This window comes from Cornus florida, unplaced genomic scaffold (assembly GCF_030987335.1).
Source record: "Cornus florida cultivar Cherokee Brave unplaced genomic scaffold, ASM3098733v1 CherokeeBrave_3.0.0_Hap2_Chr08, whole genome shotgun sequence".
Classification (NCBI taxonomy): domain Eukaryota; kingdom Viridiplantae; phylum Streptophyta; class Magnoliopsida; order Cornales; family Cornaceae; genus Cornus; species Cornus florida.
The window spans coordinates 7,567,078-7,589,498 of record NW_026775578.1 but is presented as its reverse complement, the minus strand read 5'-3'; the positions used below and the strand labels follow the sequence as shown (position 1 = coordinate 7,589,498).

The following is a 22,421-nucleotide window of genomic DNA, read 5'->3' as shown; positions in this document are numbered from 1 at the left end:
GTTTGGATTTACTTTTTAAACGCTGCTTTTGACTTTTGAAATTTAAAAACTATTTTTAATAGTGTTTTACTAATTTTTTATAAGTGCTTATGAACCCTAGAAGAGTGTTTTGGAGAAGCTGGTCAGCTTTTCTAAAACGCTCTTTTGAAAAACACGAGAAGTGGTGTTATATTTTAATGAAACTTTTTAAATACTAATTATATCCTATTTTTTTACTCAATAAACAAATTAAATACCAACTGTATTCCTATAAAAGACAACGGTGTTTTCTTCCCAAGCCCTAGGGTGGCAGAAGAAATTGAGGACCCTCATGCTCAAGATCGCCTCTGAATATCTACTCAGTCCCTTGGCAAAAATTTGATGTCCATCTGCCCTCCTTGCAAAATCAAGCTTCAATATGGTCGTCTTCTTCTCTCTCAAAACCCTAATTTTGATCATGGACTCCTTATCTTTTGACAACTGCAACTCAACTCTAACTCTCTCTCCCAAAAACTCAAACCATCCAGATCTAATTCTCAATCCTACGTCGATTTGACCCACAACATTTCAGGGGATATTTCATTTTTTTAGGCTCTTTTCTTTTAATTTTCTTCCTATCTTTCTGGAAATCGTTCGTGTAAAGTTCTGTTCTTACTTGATTTGTGAATGAAAAACTGTAAAAATTTTAACCCGAAAGATTAAGATTAATTTGGTGAGGCTTCGTCCTTTATTCTCCTGCTTTACAAGCCAAATTGTTTGCTCTCTCAAATTTCAACAGTTTAATTTTAATATAAAAAACAAACATAATACGAATAATTTTTTTATTGTTAAGACTTTAAAATTGGGGATTTTGATGGTGATAGATGCACTATTTTATTGCTGATTCTAAATTTAATATTATGATTGAAATAAAAGACAACTATTTGTTAATACCAAATTCTTGTTTTTGTAAGTTTTGGTTCCCCATCAACACCAATAGTTCTGTACGCAATATTGTAATATAAGATGTGCCAAAATTGTACTTTAATGGAAAATAAGAGGATACTTCGATTTTATTTAGCTCTCTAATGCAAAAATTGTGCTTTAATGGAAAATAAGAGGATGTTTTTTATGCCATTTAAGTCTCTCAATTGTGGTTAGTTCATGAGCATCAAAAATACTTCACATAAATGTAAGGGTATAATAGTTATTTTTACAGTAAAAGAGATTCACCAAATGTTTTTCCAAAAAAAAAAAAAAAAAAAAAAATCTTTTGACGTTCAAAGCTCTTTTAAAATAACACTGACAAATAAGCTAAATGAAAGAAATACAACAAATCCACAATAGCTTGGATAGTCCAATAAAATTATATGTTTTATGCTGGTAACTTGGATAATTTGGAGTTTCATGGAGAATAGAAAAAAATTAAAAAAATCTAACAGTGTGTCTTGTTAAAAACATTCAACTGAAAGAATGAGAAATAGATAACGTGCGAAAATTTCTCTTGAATTATTAGTTTTTTGCAACTAATCCTCCTGAACTAAAAATTGCCCACTAAACTATTGATTTGCTGTAATTAATGACAAATCAATCACAAAAGACTATTTTACCCTTTGTTATTAAATTTGTCATTTCTTATTAATTTTTTTATATTATATTTTCTCTTATTTAAATATTAATTATACTGTTTACCTTAATTTTATAATTAGTATCAATTGATTATAAAATGGAAACAAAATTGTAGCTATCATTTTCCAAAATGATTAACTTATTATACTCACTTTAAAAAAATTTAGTATAAAAATATCTTCTTTTTCAAACAATATTCATGAAAAATTAATAAATTACATAAATAAAAAATATCTTCTTTTTAATGCAATATATTCATAAAAATTACGAAATTACTTAAATTGTTTCAAATTTTTCTATTTAAGATTTTTATTTAATAATTAAAAGAAACTTATGCAAATTAAATGTATAATATTTCATCAAATTAGTATGAATTTTTTTCATAATTTATTTTAACAAGAAAAATATATCAAGTGTAATTTAATAGGAAAGAGTATTATGGTTTTTTAATAAAAAAATAGGTATGACAATGGCGTATTTTATAACTAAATGTGATAATTTTGGGGGTTTTATGCACAAAACATAGTTTAAGGGGTTATTTTTAAATTTAGACATAATTGAGGAAGATTTTTTACACTTTACCTAAAAGAAATTAAAAAATAATAACTCTAATGGGTCACAGGTCATACAGATATTCAAAATACAAATATCACTAGGAATACCTCTAATACATTCAAGGAATCACCCAGAATCGTGATAAAGTATGCTAAAGGGCCAAACTTAATAGTCATGGGAGGATGGAGGTGGGTAGAGAGAGAAAGCGAGGATGGAGGGTAACTTAGAAATTTTATTTTATAAAGGGGTGTCAAAGTAAATTAAACCAAAATTTCAAAGCAATTTTTGCGGAAATTTAATCTTACAACAATAAACCCAAACCTCATATGGCCCAAACCGGATAAGGTGTTGGAGCATTATTTTAATCCTTTTTTTTAATATATATATACACATATAGGGTTATTTTTGTCAATATAATTCAACCAAATTGGTCACTTGCTTGTTTTGGATGTAGTAACTGGGAGTGGGTACCCTTCCAATCATAATAATCTGTTCCCAACCTTAGCTATTTAACCCAAACACAATTCAACTTAAAAATTGTGTGTTATAACTTGTTGATATTTCAGTTAAAAACAGAGGTTTATTCGAATTATTCATGTAACCAATTTATACATTGAAATTTAAAGTCATCTTTAATTAGTTTAAAATTATATTACTCTAAACACAATTTTTTAAAACTTAATACCATTTTTTTTTATAATTATAAATAAATTCTTAAAAAGTTTACTCCAAAATGTTAAACCTATAATATATTAAGATTTAAATAAAGAAAGTTAAAAAAACTAAAAAAAATGCTAAAAAAAACTCTGAACTCAAGTTGGATTCGAATTGACCAACTCTCATTGCACTCCTACTTCAAACTACATTAAACGACTTTTAAAGGAAAACTGTGATCATATATATTTGTGAATAATCACAACCGTTTGGTGCTGCTCAATTTGTGCTCCCAAATAGTTGATTGCCACGTGTTGTGGTCGGGCACTATATCATTTTTCTTATAGCTCGGAGAGTATGAAAGGAGACACGGATTAAATTGCTATTCAGCTTAGCGATGAAAACCGGGCCTCTGTTCCACCAAGTCGTCGTCAGCCCATTGAAAAATACAATCAATTAAAAAATACAATCATACGTATGCAGTGTTCCAGATGTTGCTAAAAGCAAATACACAACTACTTACGCACTCACGGCCAAAAGGCTCTTAAGCTGTGGTGGAACCGCTGAAAGGGGGCTAAATCATTATTATAAGAATTAACTTTAAAATCTTCTTAGATGCCATTTGACAATTGTATAGTTTTCACATAATATCATTCTAATTTCAGTCTTCAGAATGTATTAATTTAATTAGATTCGACAATTAAAGTGGGTAGAAAATTAATGCAATATCAATGTTAAATATTTTTGTTTTTAATTATTTTTTAATTTGTTTTGGTAGGACTAACGTTGTTTGTATCTTCGAGAAAGAGAATTGGAGTAATTTGGAGGTTTTAGCGACCAAATGACTATGAGTCCATTATCCCAATTTATTCACTATAATTTTGTTGGGAATAATTAACTCCCTCTAATTTATTCAATGATCGGTTGTTGTTAAGAGTTAAATCTCTCTTTCATCACACATAACGAAAGCATTATCACATCACATCAACACAAACGTACATGAAGATAACAATCACGCATACTCACGCACAACACAATATTTTACATGGTGAAACTTTAGAGTTACGTTCATGGGTGAGAGAGATTTCATTATTATGAATCAAGGAAGAGACATATACTCTCTCCTTTTCTCACAACATTCACCTTTAAACCCTTTATATCTTTTCTATTTTTTCTCTTTCTAAATCTCTCACACCCATCTTTATTTATAGAGTTTTTAAATCCAATTTCTTATTGAAAACTTGCTTACAAGAAGTTATCATACTGATCAAAACTCTAAAATAGAAATATAATGGAACACGTTCCTCTACAAATTTCAACCTTTCAAAACGAAAAAAGAAACTAATTTTTTGCACATGAATTTTGAGTTACAAACCCAACAAATTTATCAATAAGAAGGTGTGACAAAAGAAAAAATAATTCAAACTTAAATTCCAGAAAATGCAACACGGTGCCAGTCAATCATCGAGGAATTGGTAAACATTTACTTTTGATCGGTGGGGAGAAATTCAACTACTTAGGTTATGTTTCACAATAACATGGTGAATTAAAAAATAAACAAAGTTTAAAAAATGGATGAGACAGATGCTTGATTAAATGGGCATGTCTTCCACTTTCTTTGAAGAAAAAGTTTGGGTTCCGAGTGGGAGCATGTACTTGAGTGCAGAAGAATAATTTACTCGAAAAAGTTTGGGTTCCAACTTCCAAGTGGGAGCAATTTTTTTTTTTTTTTTTTCTTCTTCTTCCTTCCATCCTTTCTCCTCTTCATTCTTCTTCTTAATTGGTACTCACACGCACATATCTCTACTGGGGTTCTAACCCTTAACCTCTCTTTGAAAGGTAAGAATTTGGTATCACTAAGTCACTGTATGATCTGTGTTGTACCATGGTGCCAGTCAATCATGAGTGCAGAAGAATAAAATAAATTAATCCCAATAAAAGTGTCATTTCAGATATTTAACTCTTTAAGAGATTATTTTTTAATTGTACTTGTGGTAAATGAATTATTAATTTTACTTTTAGAATTGATTTTTTTATGTTTAAAAATATTTTTTATTTTAAAAAATTGTGTTTAAATATTTAGTAATCATTAAAAGCACTTTTAATGATTATTAAATTTGATGTGATAATTTATTTTTTATAAGTTTAATATAAGAATATTAAATTAGTAATATTAGAAGAATAGTACACTTTTGAAATGAGACAATTATTTTGGAACGAATAGGAATAGAAAGTTGACACAAATTTATTTTATTATATATATATATATATATATTTTTTTTTTTGAGATGGAAAGAGTAGTAGATGGGGGACATTGAGAGACGTGATGAATGACTTAATTAAGTTTAATATTAGAATAATGAGTCAGATGCTACCTTATAATCTAAAATTTTAAACTACTGTAATTAACATCTTAAACATATAAAAACTTCTTAAATTTACGGTAAATTAATTAAACTCATATAAGGTTGCAATCGGATTGGGGTTAAAAAACTAAAAACCCAAAAGCACTTTAAATCATGCAGATTCAGGGATTTTGAACAAAATATCCCCATCCTTGTACACCTTGCATCAAAAACACAAATGCTATGTTTGGTTACATGATTTAAGTTAAATTTTTTGTAATTCCCAATTTCAAAATACCAATCTCAAACAACTGAAGATAACAATCATTTACTCGAAAAACACCATCATATAGAGCAGACAGCTGTATTTATTTGGAACAAAAATGATATATGTACATGGGCTAAATTGACAAATTGTAATAATCAAGAGCTGGTTCTGTTTCTTTTCTCGCTAGCCAAAGCATGTAAAAGGAATGCTCTGTTGAAGAAACAATGCAAAAGTAAAAAAACTTCATAGTATGACGAGAATGATTCATCATCATCATCAAATATTGTTTGACTTCTTTGCCTGCGTACTCGAGATCCCCATGTCACATGCTTTCTTTTTTCTTTTTTTAGGTAAAAATGTCACATGCTTTCTTGAATCCTTATTTTCCCTTCTTTTCTTTAACTCACTGAGTTGAGACTGCCAACGGTTCCTCCATTCAACCCAGTCGTCAAATCTCTGGTGAAATCAAAATAAACAAAAACCTGGTTAAATAACTACTAATAAGAAAACAATCTCAAACTAGTCACATACCTAATCTATACACTATTATATATATATATATATATATATTGGTATGTGTAAGTGTAATCTAAACTCTACTCCTAATACAACCATAAAATTTGAGGGGAAAAGAATATTAATATTTTACTTTTATCTTTTTTTCTTAAATTAAAATATAGAAGTGTCACAATCTCATTAGTGTTTGATTATTTTATTTATGAAATTAGAGATAATAATAATAATATAAGAAAATAATTAGTAGAACCTAACCTGGTCATATTGAGACCGTTTTCTTGTGGAGAAAGCCAGGTTCAAACCACCAACCAAGTCTCTATCATATATGGCTCTTGTTTTGGGGTCAGACAGAGTCTCATAAGCCTCCTGTACTCGAATGTCTCAGCGGAGGTTATTGAAGGAGCATATCTTGAAATAGGATTTACTCTATAGGGTACGCTTTGAATAATTATTTATATTTTTGTTATTGTATTTGTTAAATGGAACAACACTAATTGTTCTCATAGAATCGAATCGGTATTCACGGTTTGGTTCTATATCTATACGGTTCCGATTTCGGTTTCGGTTCCGACCGGAATCGTAAGGAAGCGAACCGTGTGCACCCCTATGTTTTAATTTGGTATGTTTCCAGCTCGACAGAGTGGATCTGTTGTTTTCTCTTCGGTCAGATCTTTGATTTAGGTCGGTTTTTGTTTTTCTCGACTTGATTAGATTTTGTACAGGGTTAGGTGTGTGGAGGCGCCTTGTGGATGCAGCTTTAGAGCTGTTACTTTGATGATGGCCTGACCTTTGGCCAGTTGCTACTCTTATCCTTTGGTGATTTTCGTTTTAGAGGGGTGACTCTTTCTTAACAAATTTAGAACATGTTCTTTATTTATTTATTTATTTTTTACTTCATAATTTATAATTATATGTCTTTATTTGATTTAACTTATATGTCAGTATTGTCACTTTTGGCATTTCTGCCTTTCAAATAATAAAATACACACGCGCGCGCGAAAGGAGACATGGATTGAAATTGCTGATTCAGCTTAGTGATGAAAACCAGGGTCTTTGCTCCACAAGTCGTCATCAACCCACTAAAAAATACAATCAATTAAAGTTAAAGCAAAACTTGTTCAGAAAAGTAGTCCATTACGTATGCAGTGTTGAAAATGTTGCTAAAAAGCAAATACAACAACAACTTTGCAGTCACGACCAAAAGAGTCTTAAGCCGTGGTGGAATCGCTGAAAGGGGGCTAAATCATTATGATAAGAATTAACTTTAACGTCTTCTTAGATGCCATTTGACACTTGTTTAGTTTTCACATAATATCGTTCTGATTTCAGTCTTCTGAATATATTAATTTAATTAGATTCGTCAATAAAAGTGGGTGGAAAATTAATGCAATATCAAAGTTAAATATTTTTGTTTTTAGATCAAACAACATTCAGTTTGGAAATTCTATTTAATTATTTTTTAATTTGGTTTGGTAGAACTAATGTGGTTTATGTCTTTGTGAAAGAGAATTGGAGCAATTTGGAGGCTTCAGCGACCAAATGACTAGGAGTCCACGATCTCAATTTATTCACCAAAATTTAACAAGAAGAAGGTGTGACAAAAAAAAAAAAAAAAAAAATTCAAACTTCAATTCCAGAAAATGCAACATGGTGCCAGTCAATCATTGAGGAAGTGGTATACATTTACTTTTGATTGGTGGGGGAAAGTTCAACTACTTAGATTATGTTTCACGATAACATGGTGAATTAAAAAAATAAACAAATAAATAAAGGTTAAAAAATGGATGAGACAAATGCTTGTTTTAAGGGGTATGTCTTCCACTTTCTGTAAAGAAAAAGTTTGGGGTTCCAAGTGGGAGCATGTACGTGAATGTTTACAAGAATAAAATAAAAGTGTCACTTTCAGAAATTTAACTTTTTAGATAATATTTTATTATTATTATTTAATTATATAAGTGATAAATGAATTATCATTTATTCACATGGTGTGTAAAAATAAAAAATATCGTATCCCTCTATTGTGTATGAAATTTATGGTTTTCGTTGGTGCAAATTCAATCACCTCTATTTTAAATGAAAAGCAATTTCCTATTGGTAACAAATGGTTATTTATTAAGCGGGGAAAATCCTATTTAAAATTTAAAAAACAGAAAGATTAGGGTGTTTTAAGATAACAATTTTTTTATAATTTTTGAAAATACTCTATGTTTTCTGAATTTTTAAAAATTATTTTCAAAATTACAAATTAAGTAAGTCCTTATTTTTCATAGGTTTAATGAAAGAATATTAAATTTATAATATTAGAAAAATATTATATTGACTTTTCAAATGAAACACTTTTTTTTTGGACTTTTTTTTTTGGGACGGGATGAAGTAGAGTAAACGAGAACATTCAGAATAGACGTTGATGCGAATAATGAGTCAGATGCTTACCTTATAATCTAAAAATTTGAACTATTGGAATTGACATCTTAAACATATAAAAATTGACTTAAATTTAGGATAAATTAATTAAACTCGTATAAGGTTTAATCGGATTGGGGTTAACCTTGGAGCGCATTAGAGGGTAAAAACCCAAAAACACTTTAAATCATGCAGATTCAAGGGATTTTGAACAAAAATCCCAATCCTTATACACCTTGCAAATGAAGGATCTATTCTTTGCATTCAAATACACAAATACTATGTTTGATTGCATGGTTTAAATTAAAATTTTCTGTAATTCTCAATTTCAAAATACCAATTTCAAACAACTGAAGATAACAATAATTTACTTGAAAAACACCATCATGTAGAGCAGGCAGTAGTATTTATTTGGAACAAAAATGATATGTACGTACATGGGCTAAATTGACAAATTGTAATAATCAAGAACTGGTTCTGTTTCTTTTCTCGCTATAGCCAAAGCATGTAAAAGGAATGCTCTGTTAGATGAAGAAGCAATGCAAAAGTAAAACTCTTCTTAGTATGACGAGAATGATTCATCATCATCATCAAATATTGTTTGACTTCTTTGCCTGCGTCCTCGAGATTCCCATGTCGCATGCCTTCTTGAATCCTTATTTTCCCTCCTTTTCTTTAACTCACTGAGTTGAGACTGCCAACGGTTCCTCCATTCAACCCAGTCGTCAAATCTCTGGTGAAATCAAAACCAACAAAAATTAACCTGGTTAAATAACTACTAATAAGAAAGAGAAACAATCTCTAACTAGTCACATACCTAATCTATACACTATATATATATATATATATATATATATATGGGTATGTGTAAGTGTAATCTAAACTCAACTCCTAATACAACCATAAAATTTGAGGGGAAAAGAATAGTATATTTTACTTTTATCTTTTTTTTTCTTTCTAAAATTAAATAATAAAAGTGTCACAATCTCATTAGTAGAACCTAACCTGGTCATATTGAGACCGTTTTCTTGTGGAGAGAGCCAGGTTCAAACCACCAACCAAGTCTCTATCATAGATGGCTCTTGTTTTGGGGTCGGACAGAGTCTCATAAGCCTCCTGTACTCGAATGAACCTCCTGGTGTACTCCTTCATCCGCTCCGGCGGCGACACGTCCGGGTGGTACTTCAGAGCCAGTTGCTTGTACGCCTTCTTGATTTCTGAAAGGTTTCCGCTCTCTGATATGCCCAACAGCTCATAGAAGCTCTCTGTGGTCTGTGCTGTACCATACAGGTTGTTAATGGTCGCCTTTGTTCGAGTTCTAATGGAAATGCTTGGTTTTGTGACATGGGTTTTGAATTGAAGTTGAGAAGAAGCTTCAGACATTGAGAATTTTGAAGATAGGTGGTCGTTGGGTTTTGCGCAGAGGTTGAAGCCAGCTGCTTCGTTTCCTGATATTATCACTCCAAAGCTCATTTCTTTTTTCTTTGATGACAAGTGCTCTCCGTATCTATGATTCTACCTCTAATTCTATATGTCTATTTATAATATATAGAGAGTGAAAATGGATAGAAGTTTCTTATTTTGGATGGAGTCAGATATGGATTATTGTCTGTTTGAATTTTAAAATTTCTGTGGGCTAGTGGAATTCAACTTGCGGTCACCCTTATTATATTATATTGTCTAATAAATATGAATAATGATTTAGACAACAATTCCAACTAATTTATGAGAGATGAACAATTCCAACTAATTATTATAATTATTACTCGTAATATAGGAATGTCATTAAACTCATATATAAAATGAGTAATGATATTTAAATAGAGAATTCTAATGTCTATAAAATTTAAATTCATTTGACATAATAGATAAGTTTAAAGGTAAGTATGATAAAATTAAAATTAATTTTTTCATAAAATTAGTAGAATTTGTATGACTATCGAACTATTTATCATTACTCATTAAATATATATATATAATATGATGGATTAGTATGTTGGTGGATCAAGAAATAGATTTTAGAGTGGGCTAATATATTTTGGGATGGACTAATACTATTAATTCTTTCAATTTTTTTTGGGACTAAGAGGCCCCTCAGACCCCCTTGCATCTTCCCTTGAGTTTTTCCCTCCAAAATTTGCTCAATCGGTCTCACAACAAGGGCCATGACCAAGTGGTCAGGTTTGAATTAAATTAGGGATCAGTTCAACCAGATTAAGACTTAATCACAAACAGAGATGTATCTGTGGACTAAACATCTAAGCTGACATATGTGATTATGTAATCATATACAACTTGATTATGTTAATTTTGATTTGATCACTATCAAATGATGTGTATATATATATATTTTTGAGTAATTGGTGTATGGATATCGTTGCTTCCACGTATATGTCGTGTGTACATGTGTCATTTTTAGATTTGTCAAAAAAAGGATGCCAAAAGGTCTACGGAACTTGAGGGCTGTGCACCAGATTAGAGACGCCACCTGATAATGCTATTCTATATTCAGAAGCCACTTGGTTTTGAGTTGGCAAGTACACATGAACTTGTATGGTAATGACATTTATTAATTCATTTATTATTTCTATGTAGGGTTGTTAGAAAAAACGGAAAATAATTTTCAACGGAATTTTCAAATCCGTTTATCTTGGTGCACCGTTTTATTATTATTATTTTTTGATGGAGTGAATATGATTTATATTTGAATTTATTCATTACATCGTATGAATAGAAATTTCTTGAACTTGATAAATAAATGTTAAAAATTAAGTTAATCAATATGTATTTTTCTAAATAAAAGAAATCCATATCGAATTGTACACCACATTATGCTGGCATAAGATTTTAGGTTTAAATAAAAAGATTCAACAATTACTATTTTAATATATATATTTCTTAGAGTACGATCCACAACATATGCACCATTTATCATTTTGATCTTATATTTGTCTTGTGTCTAATGTAATAAGTTTACATTTAAATGTAATAACTTTAAATCAATCTTCTTCAATTTAAAAAAAAAAAAAAAAAACCAGAGAGATGAAAAAAAAAAAGGTAAAAAGTTTTAATATTATTTTATCACTATATCTCTCCCGCTATATTAGACCGAAATAATAAATAAGATACTACGGCGTATCTTTTTTATTTTATTCAATATATATATATATATATATATTATACACACTCCGTGTTGTAAAAGTCCTTGTGCAATTGTTGGCTCTCTAGATTGGTGGTACCCATCGGCGGTGAAGTTGGTGAAGCGACTTGTTGGTGTTCCCTTGTTTTATTTAACACGTAATGCAAAAATACGCAAACCTTGGTACCGTCCCGTCGGGCCCTATGGATTATAAATCGGGAGTATTCATTGAATCTTAAGGTTGCCATCTGGGTTTGGTTGGAAACTTGGATATTGTCTGCTCCATTTTGGTATTCATTAAATAGTAAGCACTTTGACTCAGCAATCTCATCTAAAACAATCCCTGCTCATTTCATTTTAATATTCAATTGATCTCATCTAAAACTTCAGCGTCAGCTATTTAATCACCATATATATATATATATATATATATATATATATATATATATATATATATATATTTGTATATATCTCACGTAGTTTTAGATGACTATCACAAAAATTATGTTCCAAGTGGTACACATATTGTTTTTTAAGGTTGCTAATTTGGGCAAGCTTAACCCACCATTTGCCAAAATATTTTAGACCTTGCTAACCTTAAACCCATTAAAACTGCTTAAACTAGTCATTTAATAACATGTGGAAAATAAAATCAGGTTTCATTATTAAATTTCACTCATATGCATATGGGTCTCATCATTATCGCAGATAAGCAATTTGAAATTTTTAAGAAAAAAAATATATAGTTATTACAAATGAAATAGTTACAACTAAAGTAGAAACTACTAGTGCATATTAAGAAAAAACATAATGAGATGGTTACAATTATTAAAATATTTTAGAGTATGCTCACCTTAAACCCATTAAAACTACTTAAACAAGTCATTTTAACACCCACATGTCGAAAATACAATATGATATCATATATTAAATTACACTGATATGGGTGTCATCATTATCCAAAATAAGCAATTTGAAGGAAAAAAAAAAAGTTATTACAAATGAAATTGTTACGACTTTACAATGAATTTAAAGTACGTAGAAACTAAAAAGAGAAAATTAAGAAGATAATAAGATAGTTAATTACAATCATTAAAAAATAAAATTGGTATAGTTAATTACGCTTTTATTTATCCTGTTATCTCTCATAGACATTTTCATCTTCTTCTCACTTTTCTTTTCCCCCTCTTTTTCATAATATAACTAATATATTAAATGAAAAAAAAAAATCCCAATTAAATATTTCACCTCATGTCTTAACCTCCAGAAATCAGTTGGGCAAAAACTTAAGCTATAAGCTGCAAGAGTTAACACATCTATTTAGATCTGAGAATGGGTAAAAAAAATGGATACACAATAATATATATACTAGTTGGTCATATAACATTGATGCACACAGGTTTGTTTTAAAACATGTTTTTTTTTTTTTTTTTTTTTTTTTTTTTTTTGTCCTTCGAAAAATTAAGCAACTATGGGCCTTTGGCCAAGCAAACCATGAAATGAAAAACAAAACTCAAAATAAGCAAAACAAGGTACAAACTCAACCCAATTGAACAGGGACAAGCCCAACCCAATGCCTCCAACAGTAATGCACAATTAACGGCCGAATTAGCCGTTAATAGTGTGTGTCTCTGAACTTTCCGGTGGGCTGGAAGGATGGATTTTATGGGCTGTACACAATGTAGTGACAAGCCCAGCTAATCCAAGCCCAAACAGAGTAAAGAGTAATATGTGTAGTTTAATTACACTGATATTCCGTCAATATACATTGATATTCCTTTTTAATTTATCAAAATATACTTACCTGTTAAACTTGTTTAGTTTGTAATTACATTTCTCTTTTGGGAAGTTGGGTTCGTAATTATGTTTCTGGCCTCAGAGATGAATTGTATTTTATTACATTAATAAAATATTTATTGAATTTTATTGCATTAATAAACATGTCTTCTGAGGGTAAAATAAAAATTTAAAAATTATAAAATTACTCACATTAACATTTTTTGTGATTGACTGTACGTGTTGATTGTTAACAAAGGGAAGGTGTTGACAATTAACGAAGGGGAGGTATGTTCTAATATTTACATATAAATTTTAGTAGAGGTAAGTGTAACTTGTCAATGCATATTAGCAAAATCTCAAAAGATATCAATGTAATTTATCCTAATACATATAAATCCAGTCTTGGCTTTAGCAAGTTCATGGAAATAAAATAAAATAATCAATATAATATGAATGAAATAAAATGTGAACATTAAGGAAAATAAAAATAAAATAAGAATACTATGCTTTTTCTTAGAAAATCAGAAGAAGCTGATTTTTTGGAAGAAAAAAAAAAAAAAAAATTACAAGAAGCTTCGAAATTTGTCTCAAATTCACTAGCTAACTCAAAAAGCCACAGATATCAACTATTTGTCAACTCAATACATATGTTAGACAATAAATTATGTAAAGAGTGCATTTACTGTGGAAAAAAAAAAAAAATCCATAATCATCTTAAAACAATATTCATAATACAATATTCAAATTGGACCTAGTAAACGCCCATCAATGAGTGTTTGGCTTACAGATATATTTCCCCATCAATGATTCCAACGCTTAACAAAGAAGAAAAATTAATTATTATAATTTTCTTATCCTTTTCATTTCTCTGAATATCAACAAAGTTTTCTTGTCCTCATAATAATATGTTCCTAATTCAAAAGTGAAAGTTGACCTCGTCAATTGTCATATAGACTTTTAGGCCACCAAATTGGAAACTAATTGCAGAACTATCTCATTCATTTCCCAAACATTATTGCTTCATGGATATCCTCTCTCTTCCACAAGCAGTTGGTTGTCTCATAGCATTGTTGCTATTGTACAGTCTATGGAGATCAAGAAATCACAGTCAAAGCACTACCAAGAGCATACCAGTACTCCCTGAACCATCAGGTGCATGGCCTTTACTAGGTCACCTCCACCAACTAGGCAGCAAAAAGCCGTTGGCTCGGACCCTCGGAGCCATGGCCGACCAATACGGCCCCATCTTCACCATCAAGCTCGGAGTGCACCGTGCAGTGGTGGTGAGCAATTGGGAGGCTGTCAAAGAGTGCTTCACCACTAATGACATAGCCTTGGCCTCACGCCCCACATCTAGCGCTGGCACCTACCTCGGCTACAACTATGCAGCCTTTGGGTTTGGGCCTTACGGACCATTCTGGCGCGAGATGCGCAAGCTAGCACTCCTCGAGTTGCTGTCAAGTCGCAGACTTGACACACTGAGGTATGTCCGAGTCTCGGAATTGGACACTAGCATAAAAGAGTTGCACTTGCTTGCCAAGAAGAGCAACAACAGAGTGATCATCAGTGAATGGCTTGAGCAGTTGACTTTGAATATTGTTGTGAAAATGATTGCAGGTAAGAGATATTCGGAGAGCGAGAATGGTGAAGAGACAACGCGATTCAGAAGAGTTATAAAGGAATTTATGTATGTGAGTGGGGGATTTGTATTGTCAGATGTAATTCCATTTCCATTGCTGAGATGGATTGATCATATGGTAGGAGGCTTGAAGACCATGAAGAGAATTGGAAAAGAATTGGATTCTATTTTTGAGAGTTGGGTTCAAGAACATGTTCAGAAGGGAATTGGGGGTGATGAGCTGGACTTCATAGATGTGTTGCTCTCTGTAATTGACGACCAATTTATTTATGGCCACACAAAGGAAACTGTTATCAAGGCAACAATATCGGTATGTATGTCTTTATATTCATATTCGTATTGGTCATCACAAAATTTTAAGTTAGCAGTCTGTCAAATTATGGTTTGGGATAGACGGAGTTTTCAATGCTGTCTTTAAATAGTACTGTAAAACGTAAGCAACATTGTCAACATTCATGATACCAAAAAGTCTTAATGGTGGTTGGGACCTTCATGGTGGAAAAAATAATTAAAAAAAATATCATTAGAAAACGATGGCCAAATTGGGACAACACAAGTAGTGATTTCCGGGAAGTTTCCTACAAAGGGTCATGGTTGGAATTAGAGTATAAGGTCGGATACACAAGGTCACAAAAGTATATGGGAGACTTAAGACTAGACAATCGACGTCTTGCTAGCGAATGAATTAGTGAGGCAGTCAAATACAGGTACCATTTGGAGTGAGAGGGTGGGGCAAGGTAACCCAAGTGCCTTGAATATATCTGCCAAATTCCCCCATTCATGGTTTTCAACTTACACTTCGAACTAAATATTGAGCTAAATTTCAATTTGAAGAAAATGCATATATATATAGTCCAATTTTAAGACGCTACTGTATTTGTTTTTAGTGCTACCTATGCAGGAATAAAAGAACTCCAGGCAAGCGATAACATGACCACACAGAGTCCAAACCTTTTTCCATTTGGGCAGGAGTGCAGGACTATCAGTTGGCTATTAACACTTCCATGTAAAATACTACTTGATCCATAGAAGCCAATTAACCTCAAATAGTTTGTGCAGCAGGTTTCTTGGCTCTTGATTGGTGTTTGTATATATTAAAAAATACATATAAATGTTTATATGGGTATACGAGTACAATTGCATGATGCTTCCACTATTTCGGGAAGATTTGACGTAAGCAACCTTACTTTAGTATGCGGTGACACTATACTTTTATTTTGATATGGTAATTAGGTCTCAATAAAGCAATCTTATCATTAACCCTTGTGTAACATAGATTTAAGTTGTGTTTGGTGGCATGGAATTGGAGAAAATTTTATTTTTTCGCAGATTCTACCTATTCCATACCCGTCAAACATAGCCTTAATACATCCTCTGGTTTTTATTATGTTCTTAACATTCTTGCCCTGCAGAACCTTATCTTAGCAGGCTCGGACACCACATCCATTAACTTGACATGGCTCATGTCCATATTATTGAACAACAACCATGCTTTAAAGCATGCTCAAGAAGAGATAGACTCCAAAGTTGGCACAGAGAGATGGGTAGAAGAATCCGACATCAAGAACTTGGTCTACCTTCAGGCAATTGTTAAAGAAACTCTACGTCTGTATCCACCAGGTCCCTTATCAGTACCACACCAGGCCAGGGAAGACTGTAATGTGAGTGGTTATCACATCCCAAAGAACACTCGCTTGCTAGTAAATGTGTGGAAGATGCACCGAGACCCGCGTGTGTGGACAGAGCCTGACAAATTCATGCCGGAGAGGTTCTTGACGAGCCACGCAGAGGTAGATTTTGCTGGTCAGCATTTTGAGTACACCCCATTTGGTTCCGGTAGGCGATCTTGCCCCGGGATCTCATTTGCCTTGCAAGTGACACACTTGACATTGGCTCGATTGCTACAGGGGTTCAACTTCACAACACCAAATGGTGAACCCGTGGACATGACTGAAGGCTTAGGTATTACATTGCCTAAGGCAACCCCACTGGAAGTTGTCATCACCTCACGCCTTCCATCTAAATTTTATGAAAATTAAACTCTATAAATTAACCAAATATCATATGTTGTGAGCAGAAATAGAGATAACCATAAGACTATATGTACCATTCCCATAATAAGCCACTCTGTTTTTAATTATATATATATATATATATATATATATATATATATATATATATATATATATGTAAGAATATGCATAGGCTTCTTGTGTGTATAAATTATAATGCATGTAATATATTAGTTCATACTAACTATGAAGACATGCTGTCACTATTTCTATGCTTAAGACTGGTTTGCAGTAATTTCAGAATAATAATGCACCACATACACAACACAAAATGCAGAAACCAAACTAAATATAATATATACACAATTTCAAGCTATTACATCAACCCGAACAATAATGCACCACATACACAACATTTCTGGTAACTAACTATATTAGGTAATTAGGATAACTTAATTAATTACGGAAGGAACTCAAAATAGATAAAGTATATTGAAGATGCAGGAAATTCCTCCTCTCTTTCTCTCTCTAGAACTCTTGCATTTCAACCCCAAAAAATATCTCCCCTTACTCTATTCATTACTTCTCCTATTTATAGATATTTACAAATGTCGATGGACTGTTGGATCTAGACCCGTTCCTCTATGAGTTCTGGTCATCTTTGATGGGCTAATTCGCGTTCGGCCCATATGGCAGTGTCTTTGTACGGGTCTGACCCATCTGTACGGACCAGATGTCGCGTTTGCAAGTCATATCCGGCCCATGCCACTTCGGGCCTCCTCAACTGCCCCCATAATTACCCCTTGTTTAATAAGGGGGTAATTATTGAAGGCGTCTCATCATGACGTTGACGGCTCGAGAAACTCACATGGGGGAACGGACGGTCAGATCCAGAATCAATGTTCCGGGGCTCGATGAATTTCTCGCCTTCCTGACGCTTCGGCCCTCGGGTCCCCCTCGCCTTTATAAGGCTCTAGAATACCACTTCATGCCTTTTTACCGTCTCCATCATCAGTCAAATCTCTCGTTCATCCTTTTAGAACAGTGCTAAACTTCTTCCGGTGAAATCCTTCAAGAGTCATTCTTCCAGCGGTCTTGCAGTGCTCTTTGTTGCTTTCTATCTCAGAGGTTAGTTTTGTTCCTTTTTACTTTCGGCAGGCTTCTTTTTACCCTTTTAGATCCTTCAAACACTTCCACCATGGTTGTAGATCTAGATGTTCTTCGTATGAGACTTAGACTTCCTGACAACATCCAAGTTAGGGTTTGCCCTAAGGATGTTAATATTATGACCGGTACCGGCCTTCTTCCCGGCGAAGTTTTATTTTCAAACCTTTAACTGAATGTCGTTAGGTTCCCTCTGCACCCCTTCTTTAATTATGTCTTCAATAGACTGGGGATATCCCCCCTGCAGGTAAACCCCAATTTCTTTAGAATCATATCCGTTATGTTACTGTTGATTCGTGACAGAAGTCTGGACCTTGACCTCATAGATCTTCTTCTGTGTTATAAGGTCAGTAAGATCCGAACTAACGAGCCCTTCTACCACCTCTACCCGACCGACAAGATGTCCATATGTACGGACACAATCAAATCTGAAAAGGGTTGGAGGGATAACATCGTGGGCATTAGTGGGGCCTGGTCTTCGCCGGCTGCAGAGGATTACCCAATCCCGAGCGCCTTTGGCGTCTGCTCTGTTTCCTCATATAAGAAATTCAAATCTCATAAAAACGATTGTCCCTGCGAAACATGTGTTCCTCACTTTTGTACTTTCTTATGTCGCTCCTTAGGCATACCTTGTGATGACTTGAGCTACAGTGTTTGCAGGGATAGGAGTAATTACTTGAAGAAATACGTTCTGAACGATATTCCTTCTTACTCAGACTTCCTCACTTCAGACAACCTTCTAGCGCTCTCATCCCTCGGCTATACCATGAGCAGGCTTCAGATTCCATCATTTGGTAGGAAGAAAAATACTCCCCCAGCCACTTCTGCTGCTGGGGCAACCTCCTCTCCTGCATCAGCCTCTTCCTCAGCCACCATCTCTGACACCATCCCGAGCACGGTGGCTATTGATTCTGTTGTCAGCACCCCTGCTACCAACCCGAGCGCGTCTCCACAAATCACTACTGCCCCTGCTGCCGCTGGGGGCGCTCGGGACAAAGAACGAGGCAAAAGGCCTCATCCTGACGGTGGGGTCGACCCTGAGGAGGAACCTCTTATAAGAAGGACCCGGGTCTCTGGGCCGGGTGCTCTCTTGCATCGCCCAGTCAGAGCTCCTGCCCCCTCCGGGCCTGTTGCAGCTGGTGCCTCTGCTTCTGCTTCAGCCTCCCCTTCTCTTCCCACTTTACCACCATGGGCTCCTCGGTACACCTGAATGGATGGGACGTTCGTGAAGCCGAACGAGACCATGCTAAAGGATGGCCAAACCGCCATGGCGTATTATAGGAGCATGTGGACTCCGAAAGACCTTGAGGCGGCGAAAGGTCTATCCCAGAATGATGTGTTCAGCCGCTTTCCCCAATCTGCCATGGAGGTGACTTTTATTTTCCAACTCATGAATCCTCTCATATTATTTGGTCTTGCCTTCGTCCGACCAGACTATCGGTTTAACCATTATAAATGTATATCTATGCAGACTTTGTTCGGAATGATGGCTATGCAGAAGCAGGTGGAAATAGGGAACGCCAGGGCCCGTAAGTTCTCTGATAGCCTGGAGGTGGCCAATAAGGAGAACGACCTTCTCGCCAGCAAGAATACCGAGGTATTGGCTCAGCTTGAAAAAACCGAACAAGAAAGAGATGTCTTGAAGAAGGAAAACGACTCTCTTCAGGATGAGAAGGATGCCCTCCAGCTTGAGAAGAGTGTCTGGCAGACTGAACGTGATTCAATCAGAGACGAAAAGGCAGAGCTCCAGCGCCTTCTGGCTGATGAACAGTCTGCTCGGATGGCTTTTGAGAAGAGAGCTCTGGACGAGCGTACTGCTCTGATTGATACCATCAGCAGAGTGAACGGTGGGATGCTGGCTCTTCATGCTCGGTTCTCAAGAGTCGGAGCTCTTAGATATGCTCAGGGATTTCGAGAAGGTTTCTCCGACCGAGTTCTGGCTGAGGGACAGACCAGCTCAACTCCAGATGAGGTCGATAAGGATTTAGGGATTGATCCTCTGAGGGTCTATGTTGACCCAGAACCCACCAAAGCGGAGCATATATTTGATGAATGTCAGGATATTGCTTCCTCTAGGATCACTACAGCTCCTCCTACCATTCAGCCTCTAACCGCTCCTCATTCGTCAACTGTGGTCTCTCCCATAGTCACTGCTGACGTTGGCCCCCAGGAGAATGACTCTGTTATTCATCTTGATTCCCCACCTCGTGAGGGTGAGATGGCTAACGGGACCGAGGAGGCGGATCGGCACAACCAGGAGGCTGTCGGTACTGGGGCAGCTAGCTAGGACTCCTCCAGACTCTTCGATTCCATACTTTTTTGTAACAATGTGACTTGAATACTTCATTTTTTGTAACTCCAATGCTTATCATGAATGAGATGACAGAACTCTTTTTTCTCTTTTTTCTTTGTGTTACGCTCTGTTCAAACCCATTTTCAATATATATATGCCTTTTCTTTTTTTTTTTTTATATTAACTTTGTCGTGTGCGTGTTTATGGCAAGAGCCTGGCGTTCGGCTTGTGGTGCCAGCTGCCACTTATCTTGCTTAAGTGCCTGGCACTCGGCTAGAATGCCACTTGCCACTTGGCTTTTCATTTTTTTTTTTTTTTTTAGCAAGTGCCTGGCGTTCGGCTTATAGTGCCAGCTGCCACTTATCTTGCTTAAGTGCCTGGCGCTCGGCTAGAATGCCACTTGCCACTTGGCTTTTTATTTTTTTAGCAAGTGCCTGGCATTCGGCTTATGGTGCCAGCTGCCACTTATCTTGCTTAAGTGCCTGGCGCTCGGCTAGAATGCCACTTGCCACTTGGCTTTTCATTTTTTTTAGCAAGTGCCTGGCGTTCGGCTTATGGTGCCAGTTGCCACTTATCTTGCTTAAGTGCCTGGCGCTCGGCTAGAATGCCACTTGCCACTTGGCTTTTCATTTTTTTAGCAAGTGCCTGGCGTTCGGCTTATGGTGTCAGCTGCCACTTATCTTGCTTAAGTGCCTGGCGCTCAGCTAGAATGCCACTTGCCACTTGGCTTTTCATTTTTTTAGCAAGTGTCTGGCGTTCGGCTTATGGTGCCAGCTGCCACTTATCTTGCTTAAGTGCCTGGCGCTCGGCTAGAATGCCACTTGCCACTTGGCTTTTCATTTTTTTAGCAAGTGCCTGGCGTTCGGCTTATGGTGCCAGCTGCCACTTATCTTGCTTAAGTGCCTGGCGCTCGGCTAGAATGCCACTTGCCACTTGGCTTTTCATTTTTTTAGCAAGTGCCTGGCGTTCGGCTTATGGTGCCAGCTGCCACTTATCTTGCTTAAGTGCCTGGCGCTCGACTAGAATGTCACTTGCCACTTGGCTTTTCATTTTTTTAGCAAGTGCCTAGCGTTCGGCTTATGGTGCCAGCTGCCATTTATTTTGCTTAAGTGCCTGGCGCTCGGCTAGAATGCTACTTGCCACTTGGCTTTTCATTTTTTTAGCAAGTGCCTGGCGTTCGGCTTATGGTGCCAGCTGCCACTTATCTTGCTTAAGTGCCTGGCGCTCGGCTAGAATGCCACTTGCCACTTGGCTTTTCATTTTTTTAGCAAGTGCCTGGCGTTCGGCTTATGGTGCCAGCTGCCACTTATCTTGCTTAAGTGCCTGGCGCTCGGCTAGAATGCCACTTGCCACTTGGCTTTTCATTTTTTTAGCAAGTGCCTGGCGTTTGGCTTATGGTGCCAGCTGCCACTTATCTTGCTTAAGTGCCTAGCGCTCGACTAGAATGCCACTTGCCACTTGGCTTTTCATTTTTTTAGCAAGTGCCTGGCGTTCGGCTTATGGTGCCAGCTGCCACTTATCTTGCTTAAGTACCTGGCGCTCGGCTAGAATGCCACTTGCCACTTGGCTTTTCATTCATTTTTTTTTAAAAAAAAACCCATTGAAGAGGAAAGTTATTTTTATAAATTTCAGGAATTTGCACATTCATACGTACTTGATTGACAACAAACAACACCCAATAAAGCCGAAACTTAGTTTTTATTGGTAGTACCTCTTCAGAGACGTGGCATTCCAGGGCTTGCTGACCAACCTTCCCGCCATGGTCTCTAACGTATACGCTCCCTTGCCTATGACTTCTGCAATTCTGTATGAGCCTTCTCAGGGTGGCATCATTTTTTTGACTATCCCCACCTTTCTTTTCAGAACCAGATCGCCAGGGGCAAAATCTCTGTGTTTCACTCGTTTGTTGTGACTATTCGCCAATACTTGCTGGTATGATGCTAACCTTATTGCTGCAGCGTCCCTCCTTTCGTCTATCATATCGAGGTTCAATCTTAACATTCTGTCGTTCTGATCTCGACTCCATGCTAAGCTTCTGATAGTTGGGACCAAGTGCTCAACCGGTAT

At 35.2% G+C, this 22,421-nt stretch overlaps 2 protein-coding genes across 2 annotated transcripts; one reads left to right on the top strand and one right to left on the bottom strand.

Annotated features, from left to right (window-relative positions):
* Positions 1-8,694: 8,694 nt before the first annotated feature.
* On the bottom strand, positions 8,695-9,966 carry LOC132269172 (chaperone protein dnaJ 20, chloroplastic-like). Its single transcript, XM_059770260.1, has 2 exons — positions 9,334-9,966; positions 8,695-9,061 (listed from the first exon to the last, which is right to left on the bottom strand). The coding sequence occupies exons 1-2, from the start codon at positions 9,799-9,801 to the stop codon at positions 8,888-8,890; spliced, it is 642 nt and encodes a 213-aa protein (XP_059626243.1). The 5' UTR covers positions 9,802-9,966; the 3' UTR covers positions 8,695-8,887.
* Positions 9,967-14,037: 4,071 nt separating this feature from the next.
* LOC132269171 (cytochrome P450 CYP82J17-like) lies at positions 14,038-17,063 on the top strand. Its single transcript, XM_059770259.1, has 2 exons — positions 14,038-15,195; positions 16,298-17,063. Exons 1-2 carry the CDS (start codon positions 14,269-14,271, stop codon positions 16,922-16,924), a joined length of 1,554 nt encoding a protein of 517 aa, XP_059626242.1. The 5' UTR covers positions 14,038-14,268; the 3' UTR covers positions 16,925-17,063.
* The last annotated feature ends 5,358 nt before the right edge of the window (positions 17,064-22,421 follow it).